The 26,649-nt window shown below is 54.9% G+C and overlaps 10 protein-coding genes across 10 annotated transcripts; 6 read left to right on the forward strand and 4 right to left on the reverse strand.

Moving 5' to 3' along the window:
• The first annotated feature begins 18 nt into the window (after positions 1-18).
• On the forward strand, positions 19-846 carry B0T15DRAFT_540935 (uncharacterized protein). Its single transcript, XM_062869819.1, has one exon. The coding sequence runs from the start codon at positions 298-300 to the stop codon at positions 508-510; it is 213 nt and encodes a 70-aa protein (XP_062719449.1). The 5' UTR covers positions 19-297; the 3' UTR covers positions 511-846.
• Positions 552-2,514, reverse strand: B0T15DRAFT_281774 (nucleotide-diphospho-sugar transferase). Its single transcript, XM_062863586.1, has 4 exons — positions 2,175-2,514; positions 2,061-2,117; positions 825-1,997; positions 552-761 (listed from the first exon to the last, which is right to left on the reverse strand). Exons 1-4 carry the CDS (start codon positions 2,241-2,243, stop codon positions 735-737), a joined length of 1,326 nt encoding a protein of 441 aa, XP_062719450.1. The 5' UTR covers positions 2,244-2,514; the 3' UTR covers positions 552-734.
• A 1,134-nt stretch (positions 2,515-3,648) lies between these two features.
• On the forward strand, positions 3,649-6,630 carry B0T15DRAFT_401451 (P-loop containing nucleoside triphosphate hydrolase protein; the record flags this gene model as incomplete). The annotated part of the gene is made up of 3 exons (XM_062865110.1): positions 3,649-3,799; positions 3,850-5,125; positions 5,178-6,630. The coding sequence occupies 3 exons, from the start codon at positions 3,649-3,651 to the stop codon at positions 6,628-6,630; spliced, it is 2,880 nt and encodes a 959-aa protein (XP_062719451.1).
• Positions 6,631-7,184: 554 nt separating this feature from the next.
• Positions 7,185-9,742, reverse strand: B0T15DRAFT_281785 (uncharacterized protein). The gene is made up of 6 exons (XM_062863587.1): positions 9,291-9,742; positions 9,044-9,233; positions 8,747-8,993; positions 8,544-8,697; positions 8,074-8,494; positions 7,185-8,017 (listed from the first exon to the last, which is right to left on the reverse strand). The coding sequence occupies exons 1-6, from the start codon at positions 9,452-9,454 to the stop codon at positions 7,406-7,408; spliced, it is 1,788 nt and encodes a 595-aa protein (XP_062719452.1). The 5' UTR covers positions 9,455-9,742; the 3' UTR covers positions 7,185-7,405.
• Positions 9,743-11,739: 1,997 nt separating this feature from the next.
• B0T15DRAFT_281880 (WD40-repeat-containing domain protein) lies at positions 11,740-15,233 on the forward strand. The gene is made up of 3 exons (XM_062863588.1): positions 11,740-12,282; positions 12,340-14,985; positions 15,040-15,233. Exons 1-3 carry the CDS (start codon positions 11,971-11,973, stop codon positions 15,145-15,147), a joined length of 3,066 nt encoding a protein of 1,021 aa, XP_062719453.1. The 5' UTR covers positions 11,740-11,970; the 3' UTR covers positions 15,148-15,233.
• An 872-nt stretch (positions 15,234-16,105) lies between these two features.
• On the forward strand, positions 16,106-17,272 carry B0T15DRAFT_487017 (phosphatidic acid phosphatase type 2/haloperoxidase; the record flags this gene model as incomplete). Its single annotated transcript, XM_062866404.1, has 4 exons — positions 16,106-16,162; positions 16,246-16,302; positions 16,369-16,462; positions 16,542-17,272. 4 exons carry the CDS (start codon positions 16,106-16,108, stop codon positions 17,270-17,272), a joined length of 939 nt encoding a protein of 312 aa, XP_062719454.1.
• A 255-nt stretch (positions 17,273-17,527) lies between these two features.
• On the reverse strand, positions 17,528-18,491 carry B0T15DRAFT_513822 (nucleophile aminohydrolase; the record flags this gene model as incomplete). Its single annotated transcript, XM_062868073.1, has 4 exons — positions 17,528-17,655; positions 17,714-18,132; positions 18,196-18,380; positions 18,468-18,491. 4 exons carry the CDS (start codon positions 18,489-18,491, stop codon positions 17,528-17,530), a joined length of 756 nt encoding a protein of 251 aa, XP_062719455.1.
• Positions 18,492-19,250: 759 nt separating this feature from the next.
• B0T15DRAFT_281938 (transcription factor S-II, central domain-containing protein) lies at positions 19,251-22,397 on the forward strand. The gene is made up of 3 exons (XM_062863589.1): positions 19,251-19,380; positions 19,513-20,087; positions 20,160-22,397. The coding sequence occupies exons 1-3, from the start codon at positions 19,374-19,376 to the stop codon at positions 22,299-22,301; spliced, it is 2,724 nt and encodes a 907-aa protein (XP_062719456.1). The 5' UTR covers positions 19,251-19,373; the 3' UTR covers positions 22,302-22,397.
• A 971-nt stretch (positions 22,398-23,368) lies between these two features.
• Positions 23,369-24,782, reverse strand: B0T15DRAFT_281983 (MED7 protein-domain-containing protein). Its single transcript, XM_062863591.1, has 3 exons — positions 24,195-24,782; positions 23,978-24,139; positions 23,369-23,905 (listed from the first exon to the last, which is right to left on the reverse strand). The coding sequence occupies exons 1-3, from the start codon at positions 24,441-24,443 to the stop codon at positions 23,582-23,584; spliced, it is 735 nt and encodes a 244-aa protein (XP_062719457.1). The 5' UTR covers positions 24,444-24,782; the 3' UTR covers positions 23,369-23,581.
• B0T15DRAFT_281942 (uncharacterized protein) lies at positions 24,640-26,557 on the forward strand. Its single transcript, XM_062863590.1, has 2 exons — positions 24,640-24,802; positions 24,882-26,557. Exon 2 carries the CDS (start codon positions 25,053-25,055, stop codon positions 26,217-26,219), a length of 1,167 nt encoding a protein of 388 aa, XP_062719458.1. The 5' UTR covers positions 24,640-24,802; positions 24,882-25,052; the 3' UTR covers positions 26,220-26,557.
• The last annotated feature ends 92 nt before the right edge of the window (positions 26,558-26,649 follow it).

The raw sequence follows: 26,649 nt of genomic DNA on the forward strand, positions 1-26,649 counted from the left end.
AAAAAAAAAAAAAAACCCACCCAACCCCAAACTTCAATAGTTTGAAACGAGAAGCCAAGCAAGTAAAATCCAATCGAAAAGAACAAGAAGGGACAAAGGGAAAAGGAAAAAGAAGAGAAGATCAGAAAGAAAGCGCTAAGATGAAGGATAGGAAAGGAAGAAAAGAGAGCTACCTTAGGGAGAGGAGAGAGGAAGAGAATATCAGAAACTAATGCTACAAAGGAGATCGATAGGGAAGAAAGGGGAGCAGAAAGAGAAGAGGTAAAATAAAAAGAAGGACACTGTCTGAGCAACTTAATGGTCGCACCTGTCTGGCTGATAGCGATCTTTGGCGTACGGCTTATTTGTCCGCAGGGAGCGCAGTCCATCTCCGCGGTGGCGTTTACTCTTCTTTGGGTGTATGTAGCTGTTCGATCTGTAATAAGAGAAGGATGCTCAACAAGAGATACCCAGGTACTTAACAAGTTAACAGCACCCTTGATGCACTCTTGCGTTATCAGATATCTGTAGACGACGAGGCAAGACAAGGCGGGATCAAAGCGATGTATGAATTCTGCATAGCGTCACTCTTGCCGAGAAGGGACTTAGACATAGACTCTAGCTCAACCTTCTATTAGCTTGCTTTAATGTCCTCACTTAAAACTTGTCACGCTGCGAGGAAAATGCATAAACGTCTGGGTCATCGCTGCCGTGGCATTGACTCGCTTGGGTATCTTTGGCCACACATCCCTCCTTCACATGATAACCTCGTTTGCCACATCCTAATAAGCAAGAGTTAGCTCGACATCCAGGAAGTTTACTATTTGGGGATACGGTCGACATACTCTTTTGAGTTCCTTAAACGGCAAGCACACACAGTTCTGCACGCGGATCTCATCCCCTACCGCACACTCCTTGCCCAGTATGGTGATCGCCTGCACCTTGACCCCGTTCCTGATGATGCTCGTGTTATGGCTTGTAACAGGCGTAGGGGTGCCTTCAACACGGGCCCAAGCGCCGACACGGCTGCTCCAGCCAATGATCGAGTAGAGCACACACGCATCATGTTTGATTTCAGCGTCCTCCAGCACGATTGACTCTTTGACACGCGCACCAGCATCAACGGTTGCGCGAGGACCAATCGATACGTTCGGCCCTAGCTTGGCCGTTGGGTGCACATGCGCCGTGGGGTGGATGAAGACAGGCGGAATGATATTGGCCGAAGGTGCGGCGAGTTCCTCGGAGCCATTTTGCATGGCCTTTTGCAGGTACAGGGCATTGGCGGGAATGGCAGAGCCAGCTGTCTTGATCTGCCGCCAAAAGTCCTTGGTTTCGTAGACGAAGAATTGCTTGTTATCGGCCATGTCGCCAAGGATGTCCTGCTCGAGACGGATCACCTCATTCTTCTGGCTCTCTTCATCGTCATCGATCATAAACGAACTCGCCAGGTTTTCGTGCGACCGGTAAGACCCCAGGCGGGGCCTCTCGGTACGACGCTTAATCGCGCTGCGGATGGAGGGGAAAATGGCGTCGGTGGAGAAGAGGTAGACGCCGCAATTGATGAGATTGGAAATGTAGCTCTCGGGTTTCTCCACGTAGTGCAGCACCCGACGAGTATGCGAGTCCGACACGATGCAGCCAAAGTTGGTGGCGGCTTCCTCGCTAACCCTTGTACCCAGAATGACCGCCTCAGCATCCTTCTCCTGTGCCAGCTTGAGCATTTCGTTGAGCGGGAAGCTGCAGCATACGTCCGAGTTCAGGACGAAGATGTGTTCAGGGCGGCCCTTGAGAATAGCATCGCGAAAATGGTACAGGCCGCCGGCCGTGCCCAGAGCCTGGTATTCGCGAAGGTACTTGATCGAGAGGTGGGGGAATTCTGTCGAGGCATCCTTAATGAAATCGCGGAAGACGGATTCCTCGTAGTAGCCGATCAGGTAGACCTCGTGGATGGACGGTACTTTCTCGATGGCGGTCAGGCAGTGCCAGATGATGGGGTGTCCGGCGACGTCAAAGAGGGGCTGCGCAAAACGGGCAATTAGCGGCGTCGCGTCAAATATTGTGGTTATACACAATCGCCATACCTTGGGGACATCAAGTGAAAGCGGGCGAAAACGGGTGCCGCGAGAGGCGCCGCCAACCTGGACAGTCAGTCAACAATCGATCAGAACCAATTCCCCGCCAACACTCCAACTGACCAGGATCACAGCCTTGGTGGCGCCCGCAAGGCCGTTCGACTTCTCACGTAGGGGAATCTGCAGAGACATCGCGCAAACGATAGTTAACTTCGCGCTGAGGTGCTGCTCTGTAAAGATAAGGGCGATGTCAAGAGAAGGTGGAAGGTAGGGTTCTCTTGGATGCCAGGTGTTCCGGAATTCATTATCACCCCCCTGGATTCGGAAAAGCCATGTGAAGGCAGGTCAGCTAATTGGGGTCACTTTGGGTCTGTGCGTCAGCTGCCCCCTACTCTCAGTGTACGCGGGGCTGGCGGGATAACCCATGATCATTTGAATTCGAGAATTGAACTGAACTTTGAAACTCGCCCAACGACTGTGAGCACCCACCAAGTTCCTGGTTATTAGTGGCATGTTAAATCCAGACTGTTGCATCTTGTTAACATGGACGCATAACTTATAAGATGTCCTGTACTCCCGCTGATCGAACACAGTACCCAACTTCGCTCAGTCATCCTCGTTTCTGTGCCAAATCTCTACCTTTGGGAATCCAATAACCTCTCGGCACCTAGTGTGTCTGCACCCTACCACTGTCTTCTTTTTTGTTGATACCCATTGCATCCTGCAAAATATTTCCTGAAGCTCAAGGTTCGGATATCTTCCTGCTGGTCATGTTCACGCGTTCCCTGCAAACGTTCACCTAAAGTGCGTGCATGAAACGCGGTGCAGCGAACCGCGTAATAGAGCTCCAATCAATTGCCTGCAGCCCCACTCTTCCAGCCCCTTTCGCGTCCGCGTCGCAAACTCATCGAGGTCTCTGCGCCGAGATTGAGGCTGTTAATACTTGCTCAATCTTGTGCCTTTCACCTTAACAGCTGCCATCTTCAGCTGGAGTGCATCCTGGGTTCAGTTGCAATGCACTTTTGAGGTCTCTGCCGAGTATCAAAGGCCTCTCTTCCACTCCTTCAGCCTCTTTACCTTCCTTCTTTTTCTTCAAGCAACCTCCATTCATTGCATCTGCCCTTTTCTTTCCTCCTCCTCTTTCTTCCCGCAGTCTATAAAGTTGGGGTTTCTACTCTTGATCCCGACAAGAACGACATCAATTCTGTGGATGGCTTCCTTGTTGGCAATCCCTTTGCTGTAAACAGTTGAAGCCGAGACTGTCATATTCTGACGACTAGGCGCTGGAAGGTGCATCGAGTTGGTTGCCACTCTGCTCACCCTTCTATCCGGTGTACAACAACGACCTCCTCAACTTTAAGTTCGCTATCGTCGATTCCGGCCGTAGAAACAGCGGAACCCAAAATCTGCCATAATCGACAAACCCCTGTCCGCATACCGAAGTGAAAGTCGGTTGCCAGGTAAGTCTCAAAGGCGCTACGGCTACCACTGCATTCCCATCTCAAATGTTGAATTGACCGACTCCGATGGTCGCCTCATTTCCATCTCCATGCGAGACTCACTTCGCTAACCTTTCACAGGTCACTACTTCAACAGTATGCCTCGGATCAAACAAGAGCCAGGTGCTGGCTCTAGACAACGAAATGGCCAACGCCGATCCATGGCTACCCCAGACTCAGCTGCGGACGCACATTCTGAAGCCCCTAGTGAGCAGGTTCAGAGACTCCGCCAGGTCCGGTCCGCAGCGCGTAAGTCGCTCTTATTCACCAAATACGGGTAGTAAACTGACTTGTTACAGCGAGCATTGACACCTACGCCCGGCCTCCGTCCGCTTCAAGCGCCCAACAGCCCGAGGACGGCGAAGATGAGCTCATGATAATGGAGGTCAGGCTGGGACCCAAGCGGGAGAACGACAACTCCCAGTTCATGGCATCCCAAAGTGTCCAGGGCTCTTTCATTGGACCCAATAGGGCTCTCCGTGACATCGGTCATAGGCTGAAGGACATCAATGATGCTCTTGGTGAGTTACAGGCTCGCGGCATTCAGCATGTCGCAAATCTGCCGGAATTGGTCTTGGTCGGCGACCAATCGTCCGGAAAATCGAGTTTGATGTCAGCCATTGCAGGGCTCAGCCTCCCTCGTAGCAGCGGAACATGCACCCGCTGTCCCATTCATATCCGCGTATCTCGTGCGGCCGAATGGTCGTGCCGCGTCTTCCTCAAGCAGGACTACGAATTCTGTCCGCCTGACCATCCCATAACAGAGCGGGATGTCAAGCAAAACAACCGATTCCCGCCGTGGGTTAAGTTAGACCCAAGCCGCCAAGCACGCCGGGAGTTCAAGACAGTACGGGATCAATCGGACTCCGAGGAGATCGAGACAGTGTTGCGGTGCGCCCAGGTTGCAATTCTGAATCCCAGCACCCACTACAGCTTCTTCATCCCAAAACTGAAGGGTGAGGGTCCCGACAGCACCCGGGAGCAGCACCTCGACCAGGTCAAGAAAAAGGAAGAGAGGGCCGAAGCACAGTTTTCGCCCAACACAGTTGCCCTAGAGGTCAAGGGGCCTGACTTAGCTGACCTCAACTTTTACGATCTTCCTGGTGTATTCATGACTGCGAGACGGGCCGAAGACAGCTTTCTCGAGAAAGTCGTCCAAAATCTGACCAAGGAGTACATTTCCCGCCCTAGCGCCATTATTCTGTGCGCGGTGCCCATGAACCAGGACACCGAAAATTCCCTAGCTCTCAAGCTCGTTCGGGGCTTGCGCGCGGAGGATAGATGTATCGGCATAATGACTAAGGCTGATTTGCTGCCGAAGGAGGATCATGCTGCCGCCGGCTGGCTCGCCATGCTCAGAGGCGACGCGCATCGGACTGGTCATGGCTATTTCATCACTTCACGCCAGGGTAGCGACCTGGAAGAGCAAAATAAGATGGAAGAGGCCTTCTTCAACCGGACAGCAGATGCGACAGGCCAGTGGCCCGAAGCCTTCGACGGGGCTAGAGAGCGATGTGGCGTGGAGAAACTCAAGGCATTCTTGTCGCTCAAGTTAGGCGAGGAGTTTGCAAAGATGTGAGTTCAGTTCCTCTCCATTCCCGACGTTTCATTTATCTAACCTTTCCAGCCTCCCCGAGGTGAAGGGCAATGTCAACAAACGCCTTGGGGAGATCGGCGAACAACTTAAGAAGTACCCCGAGCCGCCGAAGAACCCAGAACTGGAGGTTATGAAGAGCCTCACCCAATTCACCATCCGGGTAAAAGATAGGGTTATGCACCAGGACTTTATGAGTATCTGGGACTCGCGTTTTGGCGAGCCTTTCAAGAGGACCATAATTGGGCTGAAGCCAAAGTTCAACGTGAAAGAGCATGCCAAAGCGTCGAACCCGGTGGTTATTGTCCTCGATGGCGATAGCCCGGCCGTTTCGCCGACTATGCGGAAGCGTCCCGCCCCTGCCACGGACCTCACAGAAGCCACTCCAAAGCGGCATCGCGGGCAACAAGCAAATGGTGTCGTCAAGTCCGAGCCTTCGGACTACCCCATGTTCCCTACGACACCCAGTCATTCCAGAATGACTCCTGTCAACGGTATGACGCCCAGCCGAGGTTCAAGATCCAAGAGTCTCATGGACATCCGCAACCTTATCCGGCGCGCCGCTATTCCAGGCCAGCCCGGCCTCGTTTCTGCCAGCGTTTACGAACCTCTGTACACGGAGGCGGCAAAGTCATGGGCTCCTCACCTCGAGAGTTTCATCAACAATACGTTTGCTTTCCTCCAGGCAGAAATCTTCGCGATTCTGGACTCTACGTTCTCGCATCTGAAGAATCGAGCTGTGTACAAGGAATCAGTGGACCACATGCGGGTCTTCATTGAGACCCAGAAAGCCGAACTACGCCAGCAGCTACTGTTCATCTACAAGCTCGAAGCCCAGCGTCTTTTTACCAAGGATGAGGAGACCCTCCAGCGACACAAAACGGCGGAAATGAAGATTCTAGTTCGCCACCGAAACCACTTCCGCATCGCCGCCCATAATGGCGAAGAGCTCTGTTCCGTCCCTAAGATGGAGGAACTGACCGATGAAGAGCGGCGGCAAGAGGAGATCAAGATGGCTAAGGAACTCAAAAACCTCGGTCCGGATCCCTTCGAACCAGAACTGGCTGTCGCCGCGTACATCCGCGGGTACTATCTGACAGCTGCGAATCGCTTTGTGGACTACGCCTCGATCCACGTCATGTCTGGCCTGCTCCCGCGCGTGGCATCCGTCGTCGAGAGCTACTTGCATGAGAAGCTGGGTCTCACGAGCCACGCAACCACGCAGGAAGTCTTGGAGCGCCTCATGTCGGAGGGCCCCGAGATCGAGCAGAAACGGCGTGACCTGCGCGCTGAGAAGGAAACGCTCGATGGTGCCATGGACATCATTGTCAACCTGGAGCGACGCGAGGCTGCGGCAGCTGCTTCGTCACAATACGGAAATGGTTTTGATGCGTCTCAGGCCGATAGCATGGCGACATTTGACGCGGACCATGCAAACGGGGACAGGGCTACGGTCTTCTCCGGTACGGCGTATGGCGATGCTTGAGCCTCCGACGCCAAAGTTGGCCCATTACGGAGGTGCAGGATTAGGTTCCCCTCCCCGGTGCCATCCTTGTTCCTTTTCTTTTCTCATCTGTGTCTCGCGCCTTAATAATCTACCTGTTGAGTCTCGGTTGATGGCGGACGACACCATGGCATTGGGGTTACTGTTATTGTGGGATTTTGGACATGGCGACGGTCGCCTTTGTTGGCCAGGGGCGGTAATTTTCCTTTGTTTTGGACCATGGGGGTCATTAAAACATGTTGGCCGTCGTGCTACACATCTCAAGGATTGTACCTCACATAAGGTCTGGTCAGGAACGGTTTGGAACGCCTAGAGTCAATTGGTCCGGATCTGTTTTGTCTGAAAAGGGGGCAAAGGTCTTGGCACTGTGGGACTGTGTCCCTAGCAACGAACAGTACGCATACTTACGTATACTCTTGCTCTGCGTCATAATTGAGCTGCTTACAGCGGTATGCTCCTTGTAGCGTCGACAGAGCAGAGATCATTACCAGATGATGTGGACCTGACAATACAAAGATTCTTCACTACCGGATCGAAGCACTCAGAAATAGTGACCGTTTACCCTCCCGAAGACGACCACGGAAACCCCACGCCCTTGTGGCGCCACGGTCGCCCTGCCTTACTGAACACTAGCCGCGCATATCAAATGACATTTGCGATATTTGACCCATCCATTGTCTCTAAGCAGTCGAGGTTATCAAGTAGCTGTTTCGCATGCAAGCCCTTCTCATTGTTCAGCACATCCACACAACATCCTTCACTCGTCATCGCCACTGCTGACCGGGACATCTTGTAGAAGCGCTGTTCGCCGGCCCCCTGTAACTGGCGGGAAGCAGTAGGCAATGCCTGTGTCCATTCTACCAGCGCTCTGAAGCAGGTGCGGGCTCTCAGTCTCCGCCTCGACGGTAATGTCAGTGTCCTCGTCTTCGTCACTGAGGTCTACGTTGAAGAACTTTGCCGGGGCCGATCCTTGGGGTTCCCACTGACGCATACCACGAAGATGCCCGGAGGCGCTGCGCGGCGGCGCGGACGAACTCGAGCATGTTAGCCCGTGCATCGGTGCTCCTTGATCTAGGTATTGCTGCTGATTGCTGGGAGGCGGGTTCAGAAACCTGTGCACATCCATGCTGGGAGAGCTCTGGGTCGTGGAGATAGCGTCGGATGAGAGTAAAATACCGTCTAGCAACCTGGATTGATTTGGTGACGATGAGGGTGGCACGCCTGACTGGTAACTGTGCAGTTGCATCAGTTCAGCGCCCGCGGCCTTCTCCGGACTTCGATTTTCTTGACGATTGCCACTTTGACTCAGAGACTGGCTTTCGATTACCTGTGTTGCAGGCAAGCTCGATGTGACATTCTCAAATAATTGCTACTTTTTGTTAGATTAGACATGGAGGGGATAGGATTATGTCAAGTTGAACTCACCAAGGGCCGCTTGGGCTTTCTCTTCGTGGCCGGCTTCTTTCCTGAAACCGGACTGCGGATGCCTTCAGCACTTTGTGGAGGTTGATCCCCGTGGTCCACATCCTGAGTCGAAACAGCTTGTCCAGCATTAGCTTTCTCCCCGGAAACGACTTTCAATGTTCCCTGGCTTGAAGGGAACGTTGGTGGCGGGGAAAGCGCTCCTCTTGAGGCTCGATGTCGAGAACCGGCGTGCATGGCTCGCCAACCTCGGTTCCTTGTCCCTGATGACCGTGTTCGTCTTTGATTCTTCGCGGTCTGACGTAGTGCTTCGGCACTTGCGCTAAGCGCCTTTTCTTTCTCAGGCACGGATGAACTGCCCTGAGGTTGCGCAATGTTGTTTGGCATGACTTGCTCCGCGTGGCTCCGGGGTAGGGACATGATTCTGGATGAGTCAGCGAACAATGCATAATCCTATGACAGGTGATACGAACTCGAGACTCGTGATCCTGGCGTATCTATATCCATCTCTTTGTTGTAGGTCAAGGTTGGCGTTGTCAAAGCCCATGTGGTTGAACTTCCAAACGCCGATTGGAGGATCATCGGGACGTTCCCTGGCATGGAATGCCAGTGTCCAATGCATCGGCTCTGCTTCCGTTGGAATTATACTCGCATTGACGTGGAAGATGGTACACACCTTTCCAAGCGGCAAGCCGGCTGAGATAGTCTCCCAGATCCCAAAGCCGGGAATCTGTCTTCGATGCGTGATGCTCTCCCGTCCCGGCCCTCCATATGTTGAGCCCATAGTTTCCGTCGTGCTCGTAGTTGAAAGCGACTGTGTAGTACTCCAGAAGACAATTCTGTTCCCATGCTTTGGTTCGTAAGTAGGTTATGCGGAACTTTATGAGGCGTTCGTTTTCGAGAAGCGGGAAGATGTCTTCCCTCTGCGCTCCTGATGTCAGCTCCGTCGTCGAAGAGGAGTGGCTGCCCCTACCAGTATACCAAGAAAGCGATTGACGCCGTAATCCGTTCCTTGTCGCAAGAATATGGTGTTTCCCGGGTCCCTCAGCAATTCCTTGTCATGATGCGGGATACGAGTCCCTGAGATCAAAATGTCCTCGAACGATCTCGAGACAACTTGTTCGATCGGCAACAACTGAAAACATCGGGGCGGGAGAGCACGCCTGCATATTATTAACACCCTTACTTCCCGAGACTTCATACTTGAGATATCGACCTACCGAGCAAAGAGAATCTGACTTATCTGTGTTCTTGTAAGTCCGTGTGCACCGAGCGGTTCCCAGTTGCTCCTTACCACTGCGCCAAAGACCACCTTGCAGAGCTCGAAATCTCTTTTGTACCGGCGCGCGGAGTTTCCACCGGCAGTTGCGGACCATTTAGGCATTGTTGAGATAACACAGGAAAATGTTGGGGTGATGTACTCGATCGAGTCGACTCACACTTCGCATACGCTAAATGCCCGGAGAGCATGCTGTGCACGTTTCAATGCGGGAAAGGGCCAGGGCATGAAAAACGAAGGCCGGAGCAGCCTAAAGCTCGTGGTTTGGTCAGTCACTAAAGGGATAGAGAGGTGTTGAGGCAAGAGCCGATCCAATATATCAAAATGCAGGTGCGACCCTTCCAGTTACATCCCGATAGAGCTTCGCTGGACACTGGTAGGGTTTGAACTGCCTTAGGCATAAAAGGTGCATATGCATAGAGGCTGCTAAGGCACACGCTAAGAATGGACACAACAGAAATGACTGTCTGAATCAATCCTGTCTTTGTCAGCCTCTTCGAAACATTGGTCTCCTATATGCAGTAGTTGTCTTGGAGGTAACGATCCTCAGGCTGCTGTGGAATAGTTCACCGTTCTCCGACCTCACCTCTTCTACCTCGAACCGAAAAGGGGACCTCAAGTTCGTATGTGCCGCTTGCGTGACAGTGGTATGTCATCTATAGTGTCTCTGGCTGCTTTACCTTAACTATAGGCGGCCATATCCCGACCCGGTCGCAGTTGAGTACTTGGGTTGAGGCTAGACCTGGCCGTGTAGTGTAACTCCTGGGAGAGAGGGCACACGACGGAACAACCAACGTAACACCGGACTCGTCGTGATAAGACAATACCAGTCTCGCCCGCCCAATGCTCGGCCTTAGCCTTGAGGGACCTTGAGGGATGGGAAGACGGGGACCTGTGTGTCTGTGAAGTCCCTAAGGTCGGGCGGGGCTGTTGACCTCTAGTCAATGGATTAGTAGTTCGATATCGCGAATCAGCTAGGATTATCCCCAAACCGTCCTGCGAAAGAATATCCCCGGCGAGGTCCGACATAGTTCTACTAGATTTTCGTATGTTTGCTAGTTCCGCGCCTCCTAGATTGGAAGTGCGACGTTGGCTTCCATTTCAGGGCTAAGGTGTTGTTGGTGACGAGCTTGCTACACTAACCCATTCAGGCCATCCGGCCGCCCCGACATGCGTTGCCACAGGCGAGCGAGACTCTCCAATCGCATGAGAATCCTTTGCAAGCTCAGGCGAGCGGTAAAGAATAACTCTGGAAGTGTCGTCGACTTGTCTTCAAAGACCTGCGGTCTCCCGAAAGGCAAAGGGAAACAAGCACGTCCTAAAGTTTAAACAGGGAGAAACTGCCGGTTGCTGGCAACATCCTGAGACTTGCCGGAACATGACAGCTTTCCCCGCGCATGCCCGCATTCAGGACGGCGACGATGGACGGGGAATTCAACGCAAACACAAATGACAAACCCTGAACCCTTGCCTCGGGAACTACTGTTACTGTGGTAGACCCTCTGAAGAAGAAGTGTGCATAGTACAGCCCTCCCGTTTGTAGTTAATGCCCGACCCGGCGACTCCGAGTCGAAGGAGTCTCGGCCTCGATATCACGTGTGGAGAAGTTCCAGGCTGGAGTGCCGAGTTCCCCACCATATCGGCAGGCCGGAGCCTGGCCGGAAATGGCAGTCTGAACCTGAACAGAAAATTACGTTCGGGACGCTGAAAGTTTCTCGGTTGTTTTGTTCAGAACCGAAAGGAGTATCCGGTACACAACATAAGAATTGTACATAGTAGGGAATCTATGCCATTTCATTACACCTTCGGGGACCCTATAGCCATATTATCCATGGGAGCCCGTGCAGGATTCCATTCTCGATGGGTTTCTCTCCCATGGTGTTTGTGATTTGCGATCCCTTCAACATGGTAACGTTATCAACAAGGTATTCCGATTTCACTGGGTCAGGGATGACAGTCACCGTGGCACCGTGGCACACTGTGCACGGGCCCTCATTGCGTGCCTCCCCTTGATCGCCACTGCTGGCACCCAGCGCCTTACCTCAGCAGAAGGCAGGAGCCAACGCTCATCTCAACTTTACCTCCCACCACCAGCACCCGACCCCCCGTCCCATAGTTCCCGCGTGTCCTCCTTCGACAGCACCACGGATACGGGTTGATGCGAAAACCTTGGACGACCTTCGGCTGCCATTTCGTGCTTCGTACTTGTTTTCGTTGACACCAACGTCCTTTGCCTGGTCTAATTTCTTCGCTCTGCGGGCTGTTCATTCGGTCCCTTCCTCTTTTACGGGGTTGTTCTAGATCGCGAAAACGAAAGGAAGGATAGATAAAATGATACCCGGATTTTAAGCCTTTCTTACAAACGGTAACCAGTGGGGGACTCTGCTGGGCTAGACACGCTGGAAACACGGCGCCTTCGTGTCCGGCACGCGTTGGACCGAGTTTGTTGGTGCCACGGTCAGCGACTTTTGGGATTCCAAGTGCGATCTTTCTTTCTCGAACTGGAGCCGCACCAAAATCCCTTATCATACCTCCGACTACCCCCAGCATTCTCGACCCTCAGCCTCACCAACGATCTCGGCGAAGGTGATCACCACCAACCCGCCTCTGGCCAGAACGCCATGGAGTCTCGCCGACCTCGATCGAGCCATAAAGTTTCCATGACCTGGCTCGAGGACGAGGCCACGGTAACACGCCACCGGACGATGCAGTTTGCCGAGGAGTGTATCGAGACGAAGACGGTTACAACCACAACCACAACAAAGCGCTCATACCCACCCCTCTTTCTCCGAGAACCGCGGGATGTCCATTCGCTCGACTCCAAAGAATACCCCCTTGCCGCGCGGCCCACTCCGCCTGAGTTGCGAAGGCTGACATTCAACCTTGACGACGAAATCAAGGGCTGGGTCAATGACGAAGATGTAGATGCTCAGGTTCGCTGCCACCTGCGTTTCTGTCGATTGTTGGTGTGTTTGCTGACATGCCTTTAGCAGGCTCAAGAATTTCAGACAACTGACTATGCCGCGAATATCAAATCTGAGCCCGGTGCCGAAAGCCCGCTGTCGACTTCGTCCCACCCTCCGAATGACGTCCCGGGACCGCACCCGCGAAGGTCGCGTCGGTCAACTGCGAAAGCCGTTTCACCGAGCTATACGCCGATGCCGGCCAGAAGTACCCGTTCGGTCTCAAAACCTACCGCCATGCCACTCCTCGCCTCTGATAAATTGCGCCGGGCTGTAGCACGCGGCACGCGTAAGGAGACCGCCAGGATACTGCGTCACCCCTCGAACTACCTAGCCACGCCCACTACCTCCGACGTCGCTAGCGGCCGTATGGAACGAGTCTCTCGGCTGAGGCCTGTGCCAGCATATGCCGTCGACTCTGGAGCGAGCCAGTCCACTTCCGTTTACGATGCAGATAGCGTTGCAGACAGTGACTCGCAAACGTTTAGCAATGTCGCGACGCCGCCTGTCACGGACGCCGAGCTTCCACCCTTCGAGGACCCCGATGACTCGCTGCCCGACACTACCCATGGGCCGCATTCGAGACGGGGCATCAGCCAGGTAGCCGCTCAGGACGTCAGCCTTCCTAGTCCGCGGATGTCGCCAACATTAGTGGCCACCCAACTACAACCCAGCCAGGCCGAAGATGAAGGCGAAGAAGCCGAGAACGCTTCCTTTTCAACGCAACTTACACGCTCCGGCCAACGACAGTGGATGGACGACAGCCAGGCGACAGACGACACCGAGGTCCCGGGGGCGACGGAGCTGTCCCCTATCCACTCTTCCAACTCTCTCTCTCGGTCAAAGCGCGCCTGGTCCTCATACGTGGACCCCGGTTCCATGCTGGAGAGCTTTAACGCCATGCCAAATGAGCTGAAGACGTGGATGATGTATCAGTTCCTGCGGAGGTGTCCCCGGAAGACTCTTCATGTGGTTGCCGATGTTGTCAACCCCGCCCTCAAGTGCGACTTTCTCAAGCAGCTACCCATCGAACTCAGTCTTCATGTTCTGTCCTACTTGGATCACCGCGACCTTTGCCGCGCGGCTCAGGTATCCAAACATTGGCGGCATATTGTGGATGGCAATGAAAGAGGCTGGAAGGAGCTCTTTGATCGTGATGGATTCACCTTGCCGCCAGGAGAGCTCCAGAGAGCCATTAACGAAGGCTGGGGGTGGCAAGATCCGGTTGGATTCGAGGGCTGTGAGGTTGACTTGAGCAATCAAAGTCGACTGACTTCGAGTGAGACGGAGCTCATTCGGTCCGCGGTCAAGGTGGAGAAATCGGAGGTGCTGCCCAGGACCAGGAATGCGAAGCGGAAGCGCGGCCTGACGCAGATCAATGCCGATAGAGCCAAACGACGTGCTAGTGCCCAAGAGCCGAGAACGGATAGAGGGTCGCCTCTTTCAAAGACGTACAGACTGGAGGGGCCGATGTCCGCCGCCAACGCTGCGGCTATTGCTGTTCCCGATCCGCAGATCGGGCTCCCCAGCCTGCGACAAATGCACCTCTTCAAGTCGCTGTATCGGAGGCACTACATGTTCCGACAAAGCTGGATGAGCGGGAAGGTTAAGCCTGGCCACGTTGCCTTTGCAGCCCATCCCCGCCATGTCATCACCTGCCTGCAATTTGACGACGACAAGATCGTTACAGGCAGCGATGACACCTTAATACACGTTTACGACACCAAAACTGGCAAGCTGCGCACAAAGCTCGAAGGACATGAGGGCGGCGTTTGGGCGCTGCAATACGAGGGGAACACGCTGGTCTCGGGAAGCACGGACCGCTCTGTCCGTGTCTGGGATATCCAAAAGGGTATCTGTACGCAGACATTCTACGGGCACACCAGCACGGTGCGGTGCCTGCAGATTCTTATGCCTGCGGACACGGGCAAGGTTCAAGACGGCAAGCCGGTCATGATGCCGCCAAAGCCTCTCATTATCACAGGCTCCCGTGACAGCCAGTTGCGCGTCTGGCGCCTGCCCGAAGCGGGTTCCCGACGATACATCCAAACCGGCCCCCCGGCTAACGACGACCAATGCCCGTTCTTCATCCGAATCCTTGCCGGGCATACCCATTCAGTCCGCGCCATCTCGGCCCACGGAGACACTCTTGTCTCGGGCAGTTACGATAGCACCGTCCGAGTCTGGCGCATCAGCACCGGTGAGCAGCTGCACGTCCTACATGGCCATGTCCAGAAAGTATACTCTGTGGTGCTTGATCACAAGCGCAACCAGTGTATCTCGGGCTCCATGGACTCGCTGGTCAAGATCTGGGACCTCCGCACGGGAACGTGTCTCCATACTCTCGAAGGTCACAACATGTTGGTTGGTCTCCTGGACTTGCGCGATGAAAAGCTAGTTTCTGCCGCGGCGGACAGCACGTTGAGAATCTGGGACCCGGAGAGTGGCAAGTGTAAGAAGACGCTCGAGGCGCACACAGGGGCTATCACGTGCTTCCAGCACGATGGGCGAAAAGTGATATCCGGAAGCGAGAAAACGGTCAAGATGTGGGATGTCGAAACGGGCGACTGTGTCCAGGACCTCTTAACCGACCTAAGCGGCGTCTGGCAGGTCAAATTTGATGACAGGCGGTGTGTGGCCGCTGTGCAGCGGGGGAGCCTCACCTATGTTGAGGTAAGGATCGAACTTTAGACCTATGAGGTTGCCACGTTAACCAGAGCTCTGCAGATTCTCGATTTCGGTGCGGTCCGTGATGGCAAGCCGCCCGAGGAGTTGGGCAAGCGAAGGCTGCTCAACGAAGCCGAAGTTCAGCGGTTGATCGCCGAGGAGTCATGATAACGCTGAGCCATGAGCCATCCGGGTCCTCGTGCAGGTTTGGGTGCTCCAAGCCGTTTCAGCGTGGCCTCATCTACGGCGATCCTGGGCGCGCAGATTCCGGTGCCGGGATATCTACGCGGTTCTTGCAGCTAGTTTGAAAGCTGCTTATCTTTACGGGCTATTATGTGTTATGAGGAGAGGAACGCTTCGAGAGCAGGACGGAGACGAATTAGGTTCATACAGCTGCTGCTTGATGGTTGCACATTCGGCATTTACATCGTCATCATCAATCGGGATCCTCACCGCGGCAAAAGGAAGGGAAAGTAAGGAGGACGATATATTGGTTTCTTGGGAGCGCTGTGCATAGCGGCATTATCCGGCATTTTCTAGCTGCTCACACATGGCCTGGATCGGTGTTTGAGAGCACCTACCACACATGACGTTAATCGTTCCGGGGGTTAGGACCGGCAGACGGCGGGCCACAGCGTTGCTCGTCTCTATCTATTCCCTCAGATTTGCGGTCAACTATTATGACATTACGTCTGACGGTGCTACCATGGCTGACGAGTGTGTCTGTTTGCTTTCATGCTGTCTTCTATGTCTTCTATGTCAATATGTATAGACTACTAGTAGTACATACAACCATCATCCAGTGTCAACCTGGAAGTTGTCAACAAATTACTCCGTTCAATGAGAATCGATCTTTATCGGAAGTTACCGATGACGTAGTGGGGACAATTGAGACTCCGACTGGAAATGAAGGCCTCAGTGCCAAGACCCTCAACGCATCGTGAATTGTACAGCCTCGCAGCCGCAAACCATACCCTTGCCGGAGCACACGACAGCCGCTTTGAGCTGCGGCGAGGCCAACCAACCTAGCTTCCTCCGTGTCGACCTTTGGTATGCTTAGGCGTGCACTACCTACCTAATGCTCCGGACCTTGCTCAAGGTGATTCGACGGCGGTGACTACTCGCTATGGCACCTCCCCGGGCCAATTCGAGAGGAGCGCAGAGGGGTGGAATCTTGGGCGCAGTTGGGAGGTTTTGGCGTGCAAGTGCCCCCCTGACGGGTTGGACATTTGGAGGCGGTTGAGCTGACTGTCGGTTGCATTGCAGAACACATATGCCCCTGACTACATCGGCTTCCTGCTCCTGTTGATCGGCTATCTTCTCGTACTCTCCCCCGAACCCGACGCCGCCAGCACACACTCCGCAACAAAGATCCTGACCCGTTGACAGATCCAATTCTTGATGGAGCCCTTCCATCGCATGTTCTCCCTCAGTGACCTGCACATATCCTATCCCCATGCCAAAGTGGAGAGAGTACCCTTGTGTAAGCCGTCCTCCCTGATCGCTCTCCGTCGCTCCTATGCTTAGGTGCTAATAACCGCCATTGCTTCCCCTGATGGCAGCGCTCAACTTCCTCTACGCCCTCTTCATCCCCCTCGGCATCATCATCTTAAGCAACATCGTTAGCCACGCCGCGACACACAAACACCACGTCAGCATCCTCGGCCTCGCAATCTCCCTGATCCTCGCCTCCTTCCTCACCGACGTAATCAAGAACATGGTCGGCCGCCCCCGGCCCGACCTCATCGCAAGATGCCTTCCGGCTGCCGGCACGCCACGCGACATCCTCGTGACAATCGACGTCTGCACGCAGACACGCCATCATACGTTGCACGACGGCTGGCGCTCTTTTCCCTCAGGCCACAGCTCCTTTTCATTCGCCGGGCTGGGGTATCTGAGCCTCTTCCTTGCGGGCCAGATGCGAATCTTTGCGCATGCTACGCCGGGGAGCCTGGGGGAGCATACGGAGAAGCTCGTGCGCGGGGATCTGATAAGGGCGCTGGTCTGTCTGGCGCCGCTGCTGGGCGCGACCTTGATTGCCATTAGTCGCTGCCAGGACTACAGGCATGATGTGTATGATGTGTGCGTAGGGGCCTTGCTGGGGTGGACAGTCACGTATTGGAGCTATCGGAGGTACTGGCCGCGAGTTAGTAGTGGGCGATGTGATGAGCCGTATCCGGGCCCGCCTGGTGCCGAGGAGGCTGGAGGGAGGTATGGGCGAGTAAGGGATGAGGAAGAAGGGTTGGGATCTGGGAGAAGTGTGGGTTTTCACCTGGATGTGCTTGATAGATAACCATTTGCTGACCTGAGCTTCTGTTAGGTCGACTGATTGTATGAACGGGTTGAGTGGGCAGCGGGTAGATGACATTTGCAACTAGACGCGCATCGGTTGGATACTGCTTGTGGCAGTTTGTGGGTATTCCCAGCAACAAATGGCAAGGAAGTCGGGGCACGCTGTATGTATTCACAGGCCTCTATCGGTACAACCGGCCCTCGCAGGGCGTCCTGTTCCCGGCCTCCGTCGCAATCCCACGGATCCTGAGACGCTCTACTTCTCTTCAGTTGTCTCATCTTTCGCCAGATCGTGCTGCTTCAATAACGCCGTAATCTCTTCCGCACTCCATAGCTTATGGTAGATTTTGCCGTCCTTGGTCTGCCCCACTGTCGCAAACTCAACTGCGCTGTCGTTAGCCGTTGCCTCGTCAAGAAAACATCTGTTGACCGCAATACTCACTCTTTTCGCTGCTAAGCTTTGTCGCATCCATGGTCTTGCTCAGCACCTTGACAGCCATGCCGCACGCCTCTTCCAACGTGCAGTCCTCCTTGTAGTCCTGCTTCAACAGACTCTGCGCGCTTGCATGATTGGCTCCTGAGCTTGTAGCCTTCCATCCGCCGTAGTTGCCCGAGGGGTTGCTGAGGTACAGTTGGAACTGACGCTGCGGGTCCCAGCCAGCGTAGATGAACGAGACACCAAACGGCCGCAAGCCACCGTGTTGTGTGTAGCCTTGCTTCAGGTCGCAGAGCCGGCGCACCAGTTGCTCGCAGGGAATATCTTCGTTGTAGGTGAGGAGATACCGTTGAGCGGCTTGTCGGGCGTAATTGATGAGGATATTGGCGTCAGCCGTCATGCCGGCGACCGCACAGATCATGTTGCTGCAGAGCCGGGTCAGCGAATGTCAGTGGAGCGGACCAGATGACCCCTAAGCATCTTCGTACTCATTGAGAATGTAGAGCTTCTCAGCCGACGTGTCCTGCTCCAGCAGTTTCGACGTAACCTTGCGCTCAGCTGCGAGGACGATGCCGTCTTTGGCCAGGATCCCAATGGCCGTGCCGGCGTGGGAAATGGCTTCTAACGCGTACTCGACCTGGTACAGACGGCCGTCCGGCGAGAAAATGGTTGTCTGTGCGCTTGGTAAGCTTCATCGTCCGCCTCGCCTTCCAACCTAAGGCCGTGATGTCGATTCGGGATGGAGCAACGACCGACTTACTCGCGAATCATATCGTCTCGACATGTTACCGGCTAGATAAGCGGGGCGCGATACTGAAGGGAAGTATAGGGGCCGGGAAAAGTGCGGTTTTACTCGATCTCGTTTGTCGGTGAAGCTACTGTCTATGAGCAACAGGCGGTTGGAAGCGAGGCTGATTCCAAGAGGTTGATGTTGCTTGCGGTGCAGCTCCAGGCAAGCGCTAACACGCGTACCATAGCTGCCCACCTGCCTTGTACTCTGTAATGTGGGGCTGGCCTGTGCACGAAGTTCCCAAGTACACCTTATCTAATCGCAGCGCATGCCAAGCTCTTCCGTTCCATTTCCAAGAAGCCCGCAGACTCCTCCCCCAACCTCCACGGTCGACACTGAAAACAACAACAACGGCAACAGCAGCAGGAATCTTAACCAATTCCTGTAACAGCAATTCCTCATCAGCGCCGCCTTTACTGATCGTTGCGCGCGTTTCCGTGACCAGCGAATATCAAACCCGCGGGCCCGTTGTTTATGCTGTCGGTTTCCATGCAGCACGCGCCACCCTGGGGCAATTGAAACTTGCATCCGACAGCTCCTTCTCAACGCGCGCTCTTGTTCCTGCCCGCATCGTTGGCGTCACTCGGTGCGCACTAGGCAGGAAGGTTGTTGGGAAACACGGGCGCTAGGGATTGCACGGATAGCTTCAAGACATTTGTCTTCCCATCCTCTCTTTTGAGACTGCGGAACCGCACAGTCCTATCATTTAGTTCTATGCAAGCGTAAACATCCTATCAAGTGACCGTGTGCAACCTACCACGCATGCTTTGAGCAATCCGCAGTAGAGACGCACGGCACAAGGGAGGACCATCTATTTGCGGCTCTCGGCAGGCATCGATCGTCCATTTATTATCTGTCCCGCCCTGACGCGACAACATGTCTGGTAAGCATCACCAACAGCCTTGGGACATCTTGAGTGCAGGCATCAACCCTCAAGAGCCTCGACAACGAGCCGGCGCAATGCCGCGTCGTTGTCGCCAAATTCGTGGCCAGAAGCTGACCAACTCGGTGCCAGAACCCGAACCTCGCCGATCGGTGAGGGCGACGAAGGGCCAGCATAAGGCGCTGGAACAGCTCGACCAGGCCATCGAGACTCCAAAGAAACGCGGCGGCACCAAAAAGAGTAAAAAGGCGGCGCCAGAACCTGAAGAGCCCGAGGAAGAGATCATCCGCTGCGTCTGCGGCGCCACAGAACAGGATGAAGACTCGGGCGAGCCGTGGATCGCATGCGACCAATGCGGCGCCTGGCAGCACAACATCTGCATGGGCATGAGCCAGTACACTGAAGATTTACCAAAGGAGTACTTCTGTGAGCTGTGCCGGCCCGAGAACCACAGGGAGCTGCTCGCCGGTATCGCAAAAGGCGAGAAACCGTGGGAGGCTCGCCGCAAAGCCTACGAGGAGGAGAAGGCCGAGAAGAAGAAGAAAGGTCCGAAGAAGGGCAAGAAAAGGGCCAGCGATCTAAAGGATGAAGCCTCTCAGAAGTCGAAGCAGTCACCACCCCCGCCCCCTTCCGAGCCCAAGAAGGACGTAAAGGGTGCCGGTGCGAAGCGCAAGAATGCCGATGGCGGTCAAGATAAGGAGACCAAGGTAGGCGCTTCCGTTAATAATCCCTTTTCTCAATTGCTCGTTACTGACTCATCATTGTCGTTGCCACCGCAGAAGATGCGTAAAATCAACGAGACACAATCCGTTCCCATTCCTGGATATTCTCCCCCAGCAGACATCGCAGCTAGGATCTCCGAGTTGCCAGGCGAGCGGCAGGGGCCAGCGAAGGCATTGTCGAAGGCACTTACGCACTCTCTTGGTGTCGTTGAAAAGAAAGGCGCTGTTCCATCAGACGGCGTATCCAGTGCAGACCGCGCAGAGCGGTTCGCGCTTCAGATTGAACGCGCCGTTCATGATACTCATCCGACTGCCAGCTCTTATGCCAGCCAAGTCCGGACACTGGCATTCAACCTCAAGAGCAACTCCGAGCTAACTAACCGGCTGCTTGACCGGTCCTTGACTCCACCGATGCTAGCTTCCATGTCGACAGAGGAGCTAGCCTCCAAGGAGCTGCAGAAGGAGACAGCAGAGTTGCGGGCGAAAGCTGAGAAGCAGGCCATCAAGATCACGGAGGACGTCCCACGGGTTCGAAGAACCCATAAAGGGGAGGAGATGGTTGGAGACGACGGGTTCATCGCGAGTGAAGAAGTGCCATCCGCGCCAGCCCCTCGGCCAGGTGCGCCGAAGCAGGAGCCTCGGGAATCGCCAGGATTTCCAGCCCAGGCCGGTCTTGGCCGACCCTCAGCTACTGGCCTGGCCGTCGACACACTACAATCTCCAAGCAGGGCAGACTTTGACCTGAACAGGGTGTTTTCAACCGTCAAGTCGCCAACTCTTCCTCGGGAGCCGACACGCGCTTCCTTTGCCACTGCGCCAACCAGCGGACCGGGAGTCGACCCCGATGTTGACCGCCTCCTCGACGATGGTACTCAGTCACCGCCATATTCACCCAAAGAAGAGAGCGATCCGGATGTGGTATGGCGAGGAACCATCGTCATGAGCACAATTGCAGAAGTACCTGTTGCTGCCAAGCATATTGGGGGGGCCAATCTGAACGAAACGCTTGGTCTCGCCTGGGATGAACTTATTCCGAGAAACCTGACGGTATGCGGGCGGATAGAAGAGCAACAAGCCATTGTCTATCTCTGCAGCTTAAGATATAGTCTGGCGACGGATATCGTCGTGGTCAATCTCGAACCAACCACCCCCGCAGCAAAGGCAGGTATGCAGAAGCTGGTGGACTATTTCGTATCCAAGAAAAGGTACGGCGTGGTGGGGGACAAGGGAGTCGCCAATGTCCGAGATACCTATCTTGTTCCCGTGCTCCCTGGCACGGGCAATCACCCGGAGTTCATGTTGAACCTTGCCGACAATTTCATCCCGGAGACAAGGACGGAGCCCATGATGCTTTGCGTTTTCGTTTTCCGCAATGGGAAGGAGACGATGCAACGCATTCACGGCACAACGGATCCCAACCACGCACCGAGGACTCAACAGAACATCGTTCAGACTCACGACCAGGTTCAGAGCCAGTCGCCCGGAACGCCGACTCCCATCCAAGGAGGATTCTCTAACGCAGGGCGGCAGAAGTCAATCTCAGCCCCAGCTTTCTCCCCCACGTCTCCCCAGGGGCCATTTCAGCAATATCCGTCCCCAAGGACGGTCACTCCGGCTCAGCAACCTCAGCCACTGCAGGTCCCAGCACCGCAATCCGTGAAACCGGCGCCGAGCATCGAAGAGCGGCAACGGCAGGGCGAGGCCATTGCCCGCGACATCCTAGGCCATCTCATGACTAGCCCGACAGTACACTTCCTTCTTCCCCAGGCTCATGTCATGACTCGCAAGGAGTGGGAGATAATCAAGAAGGTTTACGAGAAGGACCCTAGAACCCGGGATGACCTCCCATATCTTAGCGAATGCCTGGAAAAGGAGACCAACCAGGGGCCGCAGCAGCAGGGTCAGCCTCAACCCCAGAGTCAGGCCCCATCGCAGCCGCAGCCGCAGCCACATCCACATCTCCAGCAGCACCCGCAGCAACAGGGAGGCCCTCAAGCGCCACAACTGTTACTATCTCAGCAGACCTATGACCAACATCATCAACAACAGCAGCAGCATTTGCCTCCTCCCCGGACAACGCCCATCCCTCCGCCGCCCATCCCGCCCGTTGCTACGGCTGGGCCGCCGCGGCAAACCCCTATTCCTCCGCCTCCGATCCCGCCGCAGGCGACGACGAACACAATACCCCCCAAAGCATAGCCTGCTGATCACGGGGCTCAAATTGGCGGCGAGTCTGAATCCGAGGTCCTAATTCCTCCACCAAGCCCGAGGCCAGCCCATGCAACTCCACCGCCACTCCAACCCACCGACAGGCTGATAGCGCCATTGTCTTCAAGCCCGGCTCTGCCCAGTCGCTATTTTTTGCAGCATGTCGCACGTGTACATGAATCGATGAGCCTGCCACTCCCCGGCAACCGGTTCCAACCGGGACGAGCTCCCGGGCGGCATGAGCCTAAGAAAAGCTCTGGTCTGGCAAATAACTGCTGGACGCCGGAAGAACCTGTCCCTGTTACTCCGCAGCCGCATAAGCCCGGTGCGAGCAGTGGTGAGCTCGAGCGTGAGTCTCGGGGGCCTGAGCCTACCATGGTCTTGAATCCCACGGTGTCAGAGCAAGAGACTGCTGCTGGTGCTTCTACTTCTACTTCTACTTCTACTTCTACTCAACGAAAGAAAAGCCGTGGGAAATCATGTACGGTCAGTTGAGAATTATTACCAGCTACTATCTGATTGGAGTGGAAACGGGGGGCCTTTCTGGAGCTGATGGGAGGGAGCCCAGTGGCCACTTCAACTTTCTCGTTTGGAATGCCCCTTGCTTTTGCCAGGGCTCTTGCGGGGCTGGGGCACACCACATTTCTTTACAATGGGCAATGGAGTGAGGGCGCGGGCCACGCTTGGGTGTCGGGCCAGTGGTTTGCCCAAACGACAATCAATAGTCTAGGTTTCGAGGGTTCAGTCTCTCTGTTTTAGTCTTAGCAGCTGATGGGTATTCGGCGCTCTTCCTTTTCTAAAGGTGTCACTTCTATCTTTGCGTCGGCTTTGGCGCTGGAAGGGGGACGGGCCGTGGCGGAAGGGTGATGGCCTCACTTTGTTCCCATGTAGCCTACCGAGGTTTCGCTGTCATGTACCTTATGTTGTAGTATTGGAAGCGACGACAGTGAAGGATGGGGGTTCCTAGTGAAGACCGGTGCGGGAGAGGTCTACCGAATGTCGTTCGTTTCTACTCCCATCTGAGCTTGTTAATAGCGTTGCATTGACAGTAGCTTGACAAGCGAATCTGCTTCAACGGTGGTGACGTATTTCTTTATGATCCATTGATCCTGTTCTATGCTCCGCGACTTAGACAGACCACCGACCGTCCAGGTCTCCATGTCCTAGGTATCTCGCCCGGTAATATGCGCCCTGTTAAATGCAGACATGTGGCCAAATGTCCAGCTGCATATCAATCAACACCTCGTTCAGATGCGGTATTTTCTATCGTTTCAGAAGAATTCTGCGCCTATCGCTTCCCACGCGGCCGCGTCTCTCCGTAGCTCGGGTTTCAGTTCATCCTTGGTCCCGGGCTTTACGCCCTTCACATCAGCAGCATGATCAACCTGTGGAACCTGGATGCTGGCCAAGCCCTCTATCATACGCTTCGCCTTGTCCACCACGCTTCGTATCCCCGCCATCTCGCGGCGCTTCGCTTCGAGCTGGTCCTGCATTAGATGAATCAACTGTTCCCGCGCGTGGTGCGGGCGGTACTCGTTGAGCGTGTGATGGAAGTTGAACATCAGCGTCTTGAGGTCTTCAACCTTGTCCGCGGCCTATCATCATCGTTAGGCCTGGCTTTCGTCATAAACGGGGTGAAAGCGGCACGGCTAGGCGGTGGTACTGACATGGTCGGGGTTGTGGCTCATCAGGCCGACAAGTTCGAGGTAGTTGAGCATCAGAGACCGGGTCAATTTCTTGAGAACCAACCCGCGGTCAAGCTCCGTTTCGGTAGCGGGGGCTAGGCGCTGGATACCGGCTTCCTCCAGGCTTAAGAGCGTTTGGGTGAGCTGCGTGGGGATGTTAGCATATGTGCAGAGCAAGCGCGGAGGGGGAGCGGCTGACCGTTTCAGGTTCGCTGAATGCCGTCCATTTTCCGTCGGTCGGCTCTGGCGGCGGTTGGAGGTTGATGAGCGGTTCTGGAACATCTGGGATGCGGGTGATAGAGTCGGCATCAAGGCCCTGTTGTTGCGAGTAATCCTCCTTCAACCTGCTGTAACGGGCGAGGTTCTGCGGGGTGAAGTCGCGCCAGAATGGCGGAGGATCCGGCCAAAACGCCGTCACTTTATTGGTATCATCGTCATGGTTCTCCATTGGACGTCACCCGTTGCCCGTTGGCGCGGGTGCGGAAGGTAGATGGCAATATCGCGATGCGGTGCTGTTGGGAAATCGCCGCGTTGCGGTTTGGACCTTTAAGTCTGGAGAGTTCGAGAGGTTGCCATCCTTTGCCGAGTGCGACTGGGCAAAGTCGGTCGACGAGGCGGGCGATCCTTGTTAGAGGTTGGGACGGCTTCTCGCAAGGTCAACAGCAATGCATGTGCTTTGTCGAATGCAAGCCCACACTTCCAATCTCAATGGAATCCACCCAACCTCAAAGAAGCGGGAACCTTTGCGACTGTGGCACTGGCACATGTGTGACTGAAGCTACGCCTGTCTCTGTGGCTAGGCTGTTGGTGGGGCACCTGAGCTCCCTTAGATGATGACCTCAATGTTCCCAAAACGGCGATTTCTAACTTCATGAACGCTTTTCAGGGTCCTTCAAGTTGACGGCCGCTCTGTTCCATTGGACATTCTAAAGAACACCAGCTAGTCAAACACCAAGAACCGCATCAGCCTCTGTACCTCCCAATCAAGTTCTACTTGCAACTTCCGACACCGCCCTCTCACCACCCAAATCAGTTGCGAAAGCCCCTGGCAGACAACATGTCCGACGTTCGCGCCCTGTTGCGGCAGCAACGAGCGGCGCGCAGGATTGATCACCCACATGCATCGTACTCAGACACGGGGAAACTTGTTTGCACCGTCTGCAACGAGCCCGTCAAAACGGAAGCCCTCTGGGAGGGTCACCTTCGAAGTGCAGCTCACCGACAAAGACTGCAGAGCCTGCATCTAGCATTGGCGAAGAATGGTGGCAATGGATACGCTGGCTTCGTGGAACAACCGTCGCACAAGCGAAAACTCACTGATTCGGACGAGGAGGCGGCCCGTGAAGATGATGATGCGGCTCGAAGGAAACGCAGTAAAGCCGACACGGGCTTCACAGAGCAAAGCCAGGATGACACAGGGACGCCGGCGAAAACGAACGAGGGCAAGACCAGCAAACCCATAACTCCGCCTCTTACCCGCCGAACCTCGGGCGCACCTACCGCCGGTGTCGAGCTGGAAATCCCTTCACGTCCGGCAACGCCGAGCGCAGGCGGGACACCAATGTCCATTTCCACACCCAAGGCGCCATCAATTGGCCGCTCTCCTCTTGTGCCAGAAGACTCCGCGGCGCCACAACAGTCCGCGACGACTGCGCCAGCTCCTTCCGCTCCAGATACACAACCACCTCCAACGAGCAACGCATCAGCATCAGCCGCAAATGTGGCACCAATAGACGAAGACGAATGGGCCGCATTCGAAGCCGATGTCATCCACGGAATAGCAACAACTACTGATACCAACGCCGCCAAGCCGGCCCTGGCAGCAGCAGCAGCACTTCATAGCGACGCAGTCATTTCTGCACCGGTAATGAGCGCTGCAGAGGTAGCAGCCAAGTCAGAAGAAGAAGAGCGCGCAAGGAGGCGAGCCCTGGCGGATATACAACTTGAGGATGAGAAGGAAGAGGCCACCCGGGCGTTAGAGACCGAGTTTGAAGTGATGGAGGAGTTGGAGGCAAGGGCGCGGAAGTTAAGGGAGAGGAGGGAGGCACTCAGGATACACGCTAATGGCGGCGCGTCTGCTGCATCGGGTGGTGGACATGGAGATGAGAGTGAGAAGAAAGGGTTAGCGGCGCTAGGGAAGGAAAATGCCGATGCGGAGGATGAAGAGGAGGACGAAGATGAAGAAATGGATGATGACTGGGATGGTTTCCGGTTCCGCGCGTAGGACCGTGGAACTGCCCTGGACAAGTGAGCCTGGTTTAGTGATTGTCGGAGCATGGCCTCACTTCAGTCTGGGGGTGGCTGGTTACAGTAATCGAGTGTAAATACAGTGGTGTGTCCAGAGACATGGATGCGGCGCCGCAGATGGGTAAACGCCCCTATCCACCTTGTGTCTACTTTCACTTAAACCCTTTTCTCGGGTAGTACTTAGCCTATTGCCCGAGTTACCTTCATAATGAACCCAAGAAACCATCGATATCCTCTTGGTTGAGACCCGACCTCCACACTAGCTACCGCAGCCAGAGGTTGTTCACTATTTCACAGCATCACAACCTGATGCAACAGCTTTCTCGTCCGCAAGCTTGACGGTTTCCGACTGCGCTAAACTGTGAGAAGCCCCTTCGGCTGCCAGTCTAATCATCTGAAAATCCCCC

Source organism: Chaetomium strumarium (assembly GCF_033439665.1).
Source record: "Chaetomium strumarium strain CBS 333.67 chromosome Unknown B0T15scaffold_6, whole genome shotgun sequence".
In the NCBI taxonomy this organism is placed as follows: Eukaryota; Fungi; Ascomycota; class Sordariomycetes; order Sordariales; family Chaetomiaceae; genus Chaetomium; species Chaetomium strumarium.

Coding starts and splice junctions, on each gene's coding strand:
- B0T15DRAFT_540935 (XM_062869819.1), top strand. CDS start 298: ATGGTCGCACCTGTCTGGCTGATAGCGATCTTTGGCGTACGGCTTATT.
- B0T15DRAFT_281774 (XM_062863586.1), bottom strand. CDS start 2,243: ATGTCTCTGCAGATTCCCCTACGTGAGAAGTCGAACGGCCTTGCGGGC. Junction 2,118..2,174: donor CCACCAAGGCTGTGATCCTG/GTCAGTTGGAGT, acceptor CTGACTGTCCAG/GTTGGCGGCGCCTCTCGCGG. Junction 762..824: donor CGTTTAAGGAACTCAAAAGA/GTATGTCGACCG, acceptor CTTGCTTATTAG/GATGTGGCAAACGAGGTTAT.
- B0T15DRAFT_281785 (XM_062863587.1), bottom strand. CDS start 9,454: ATGCCTAAATGGTCCGCAACTGCCGGTGGAAACTCCGCGCGCCGGTAC. Junction 8,994..9,043: donor ATCGCTTTCTTGGTATACTG/GTAGGGGCAGCC, acceptor TCAGGAGCGCAG/AGGGAAGACATCTTCCCGCT. Junction 8,495..8,543: donor GCCAGGATCACGAGTCTCGA/GTTCGTATCACC, acceptor TGACTCATCCAG/AATCATGTCCCTACCCCGGA.
- B0T15DRAFT_281880 (XM_062863588.1), top strand. CDS start 11,971: ATGGAGTCTCGCCGACCTCGATCGAGCCATAAAGTTTCCATGACCTGG. Junction 12,283..12,339: donor ACGAAGATGTAGATGCTCAG/GTTCGCTGCCAC, acceptor ACATGCCTTTAG/CAGGCTCAAGAATTTCAGAC. Junction 14,986..15,039: donor GGAGCCTCACCTATGTTGAG/GTAAGGATCGAA, acceptor AGAGCTCTGCAG/ATTCTCGATTTCGGTGCGGT.
- B0T15DRAFT_281938 (XM_062863589.1), top strand. Junction 20,088..20,159: donor GTCAAGATAAGGAGACCAAG/GTAGGCGCTTCC, acceptor TTGCCACCGCAG/AAGATGCGTAAAATCAACGA.
- B0T15DRAFT_281983 (XM_062863591.1), bottom strand. CDS start 24,443: ATGGAGAACCATGACGATGATACCAATAAAGTGACGGCGTTTTGGCCG. Junction 24,140..24,194: donor CATTCAGCGAACCTGAAACG/GTCAGCCGCTCC, acceptor ATCCCCACGCAG/CTCACCCAAACGCTCTTAAG. Junction 23,906..23,977: donor TGAGCCACAACCCCGACCAT/GTCAGTACCACC, acceptor CGATGATGATAG/GCCGCGGACAAGGTTGAAGA.
- B0T15DRAFT_281942 (XM_062863590.1), top strand. CDS start 25,053: ATGTCCGACGTTCGCGCCCTGTTGCGGCAGCAACGAGCGGCGCGCAGG.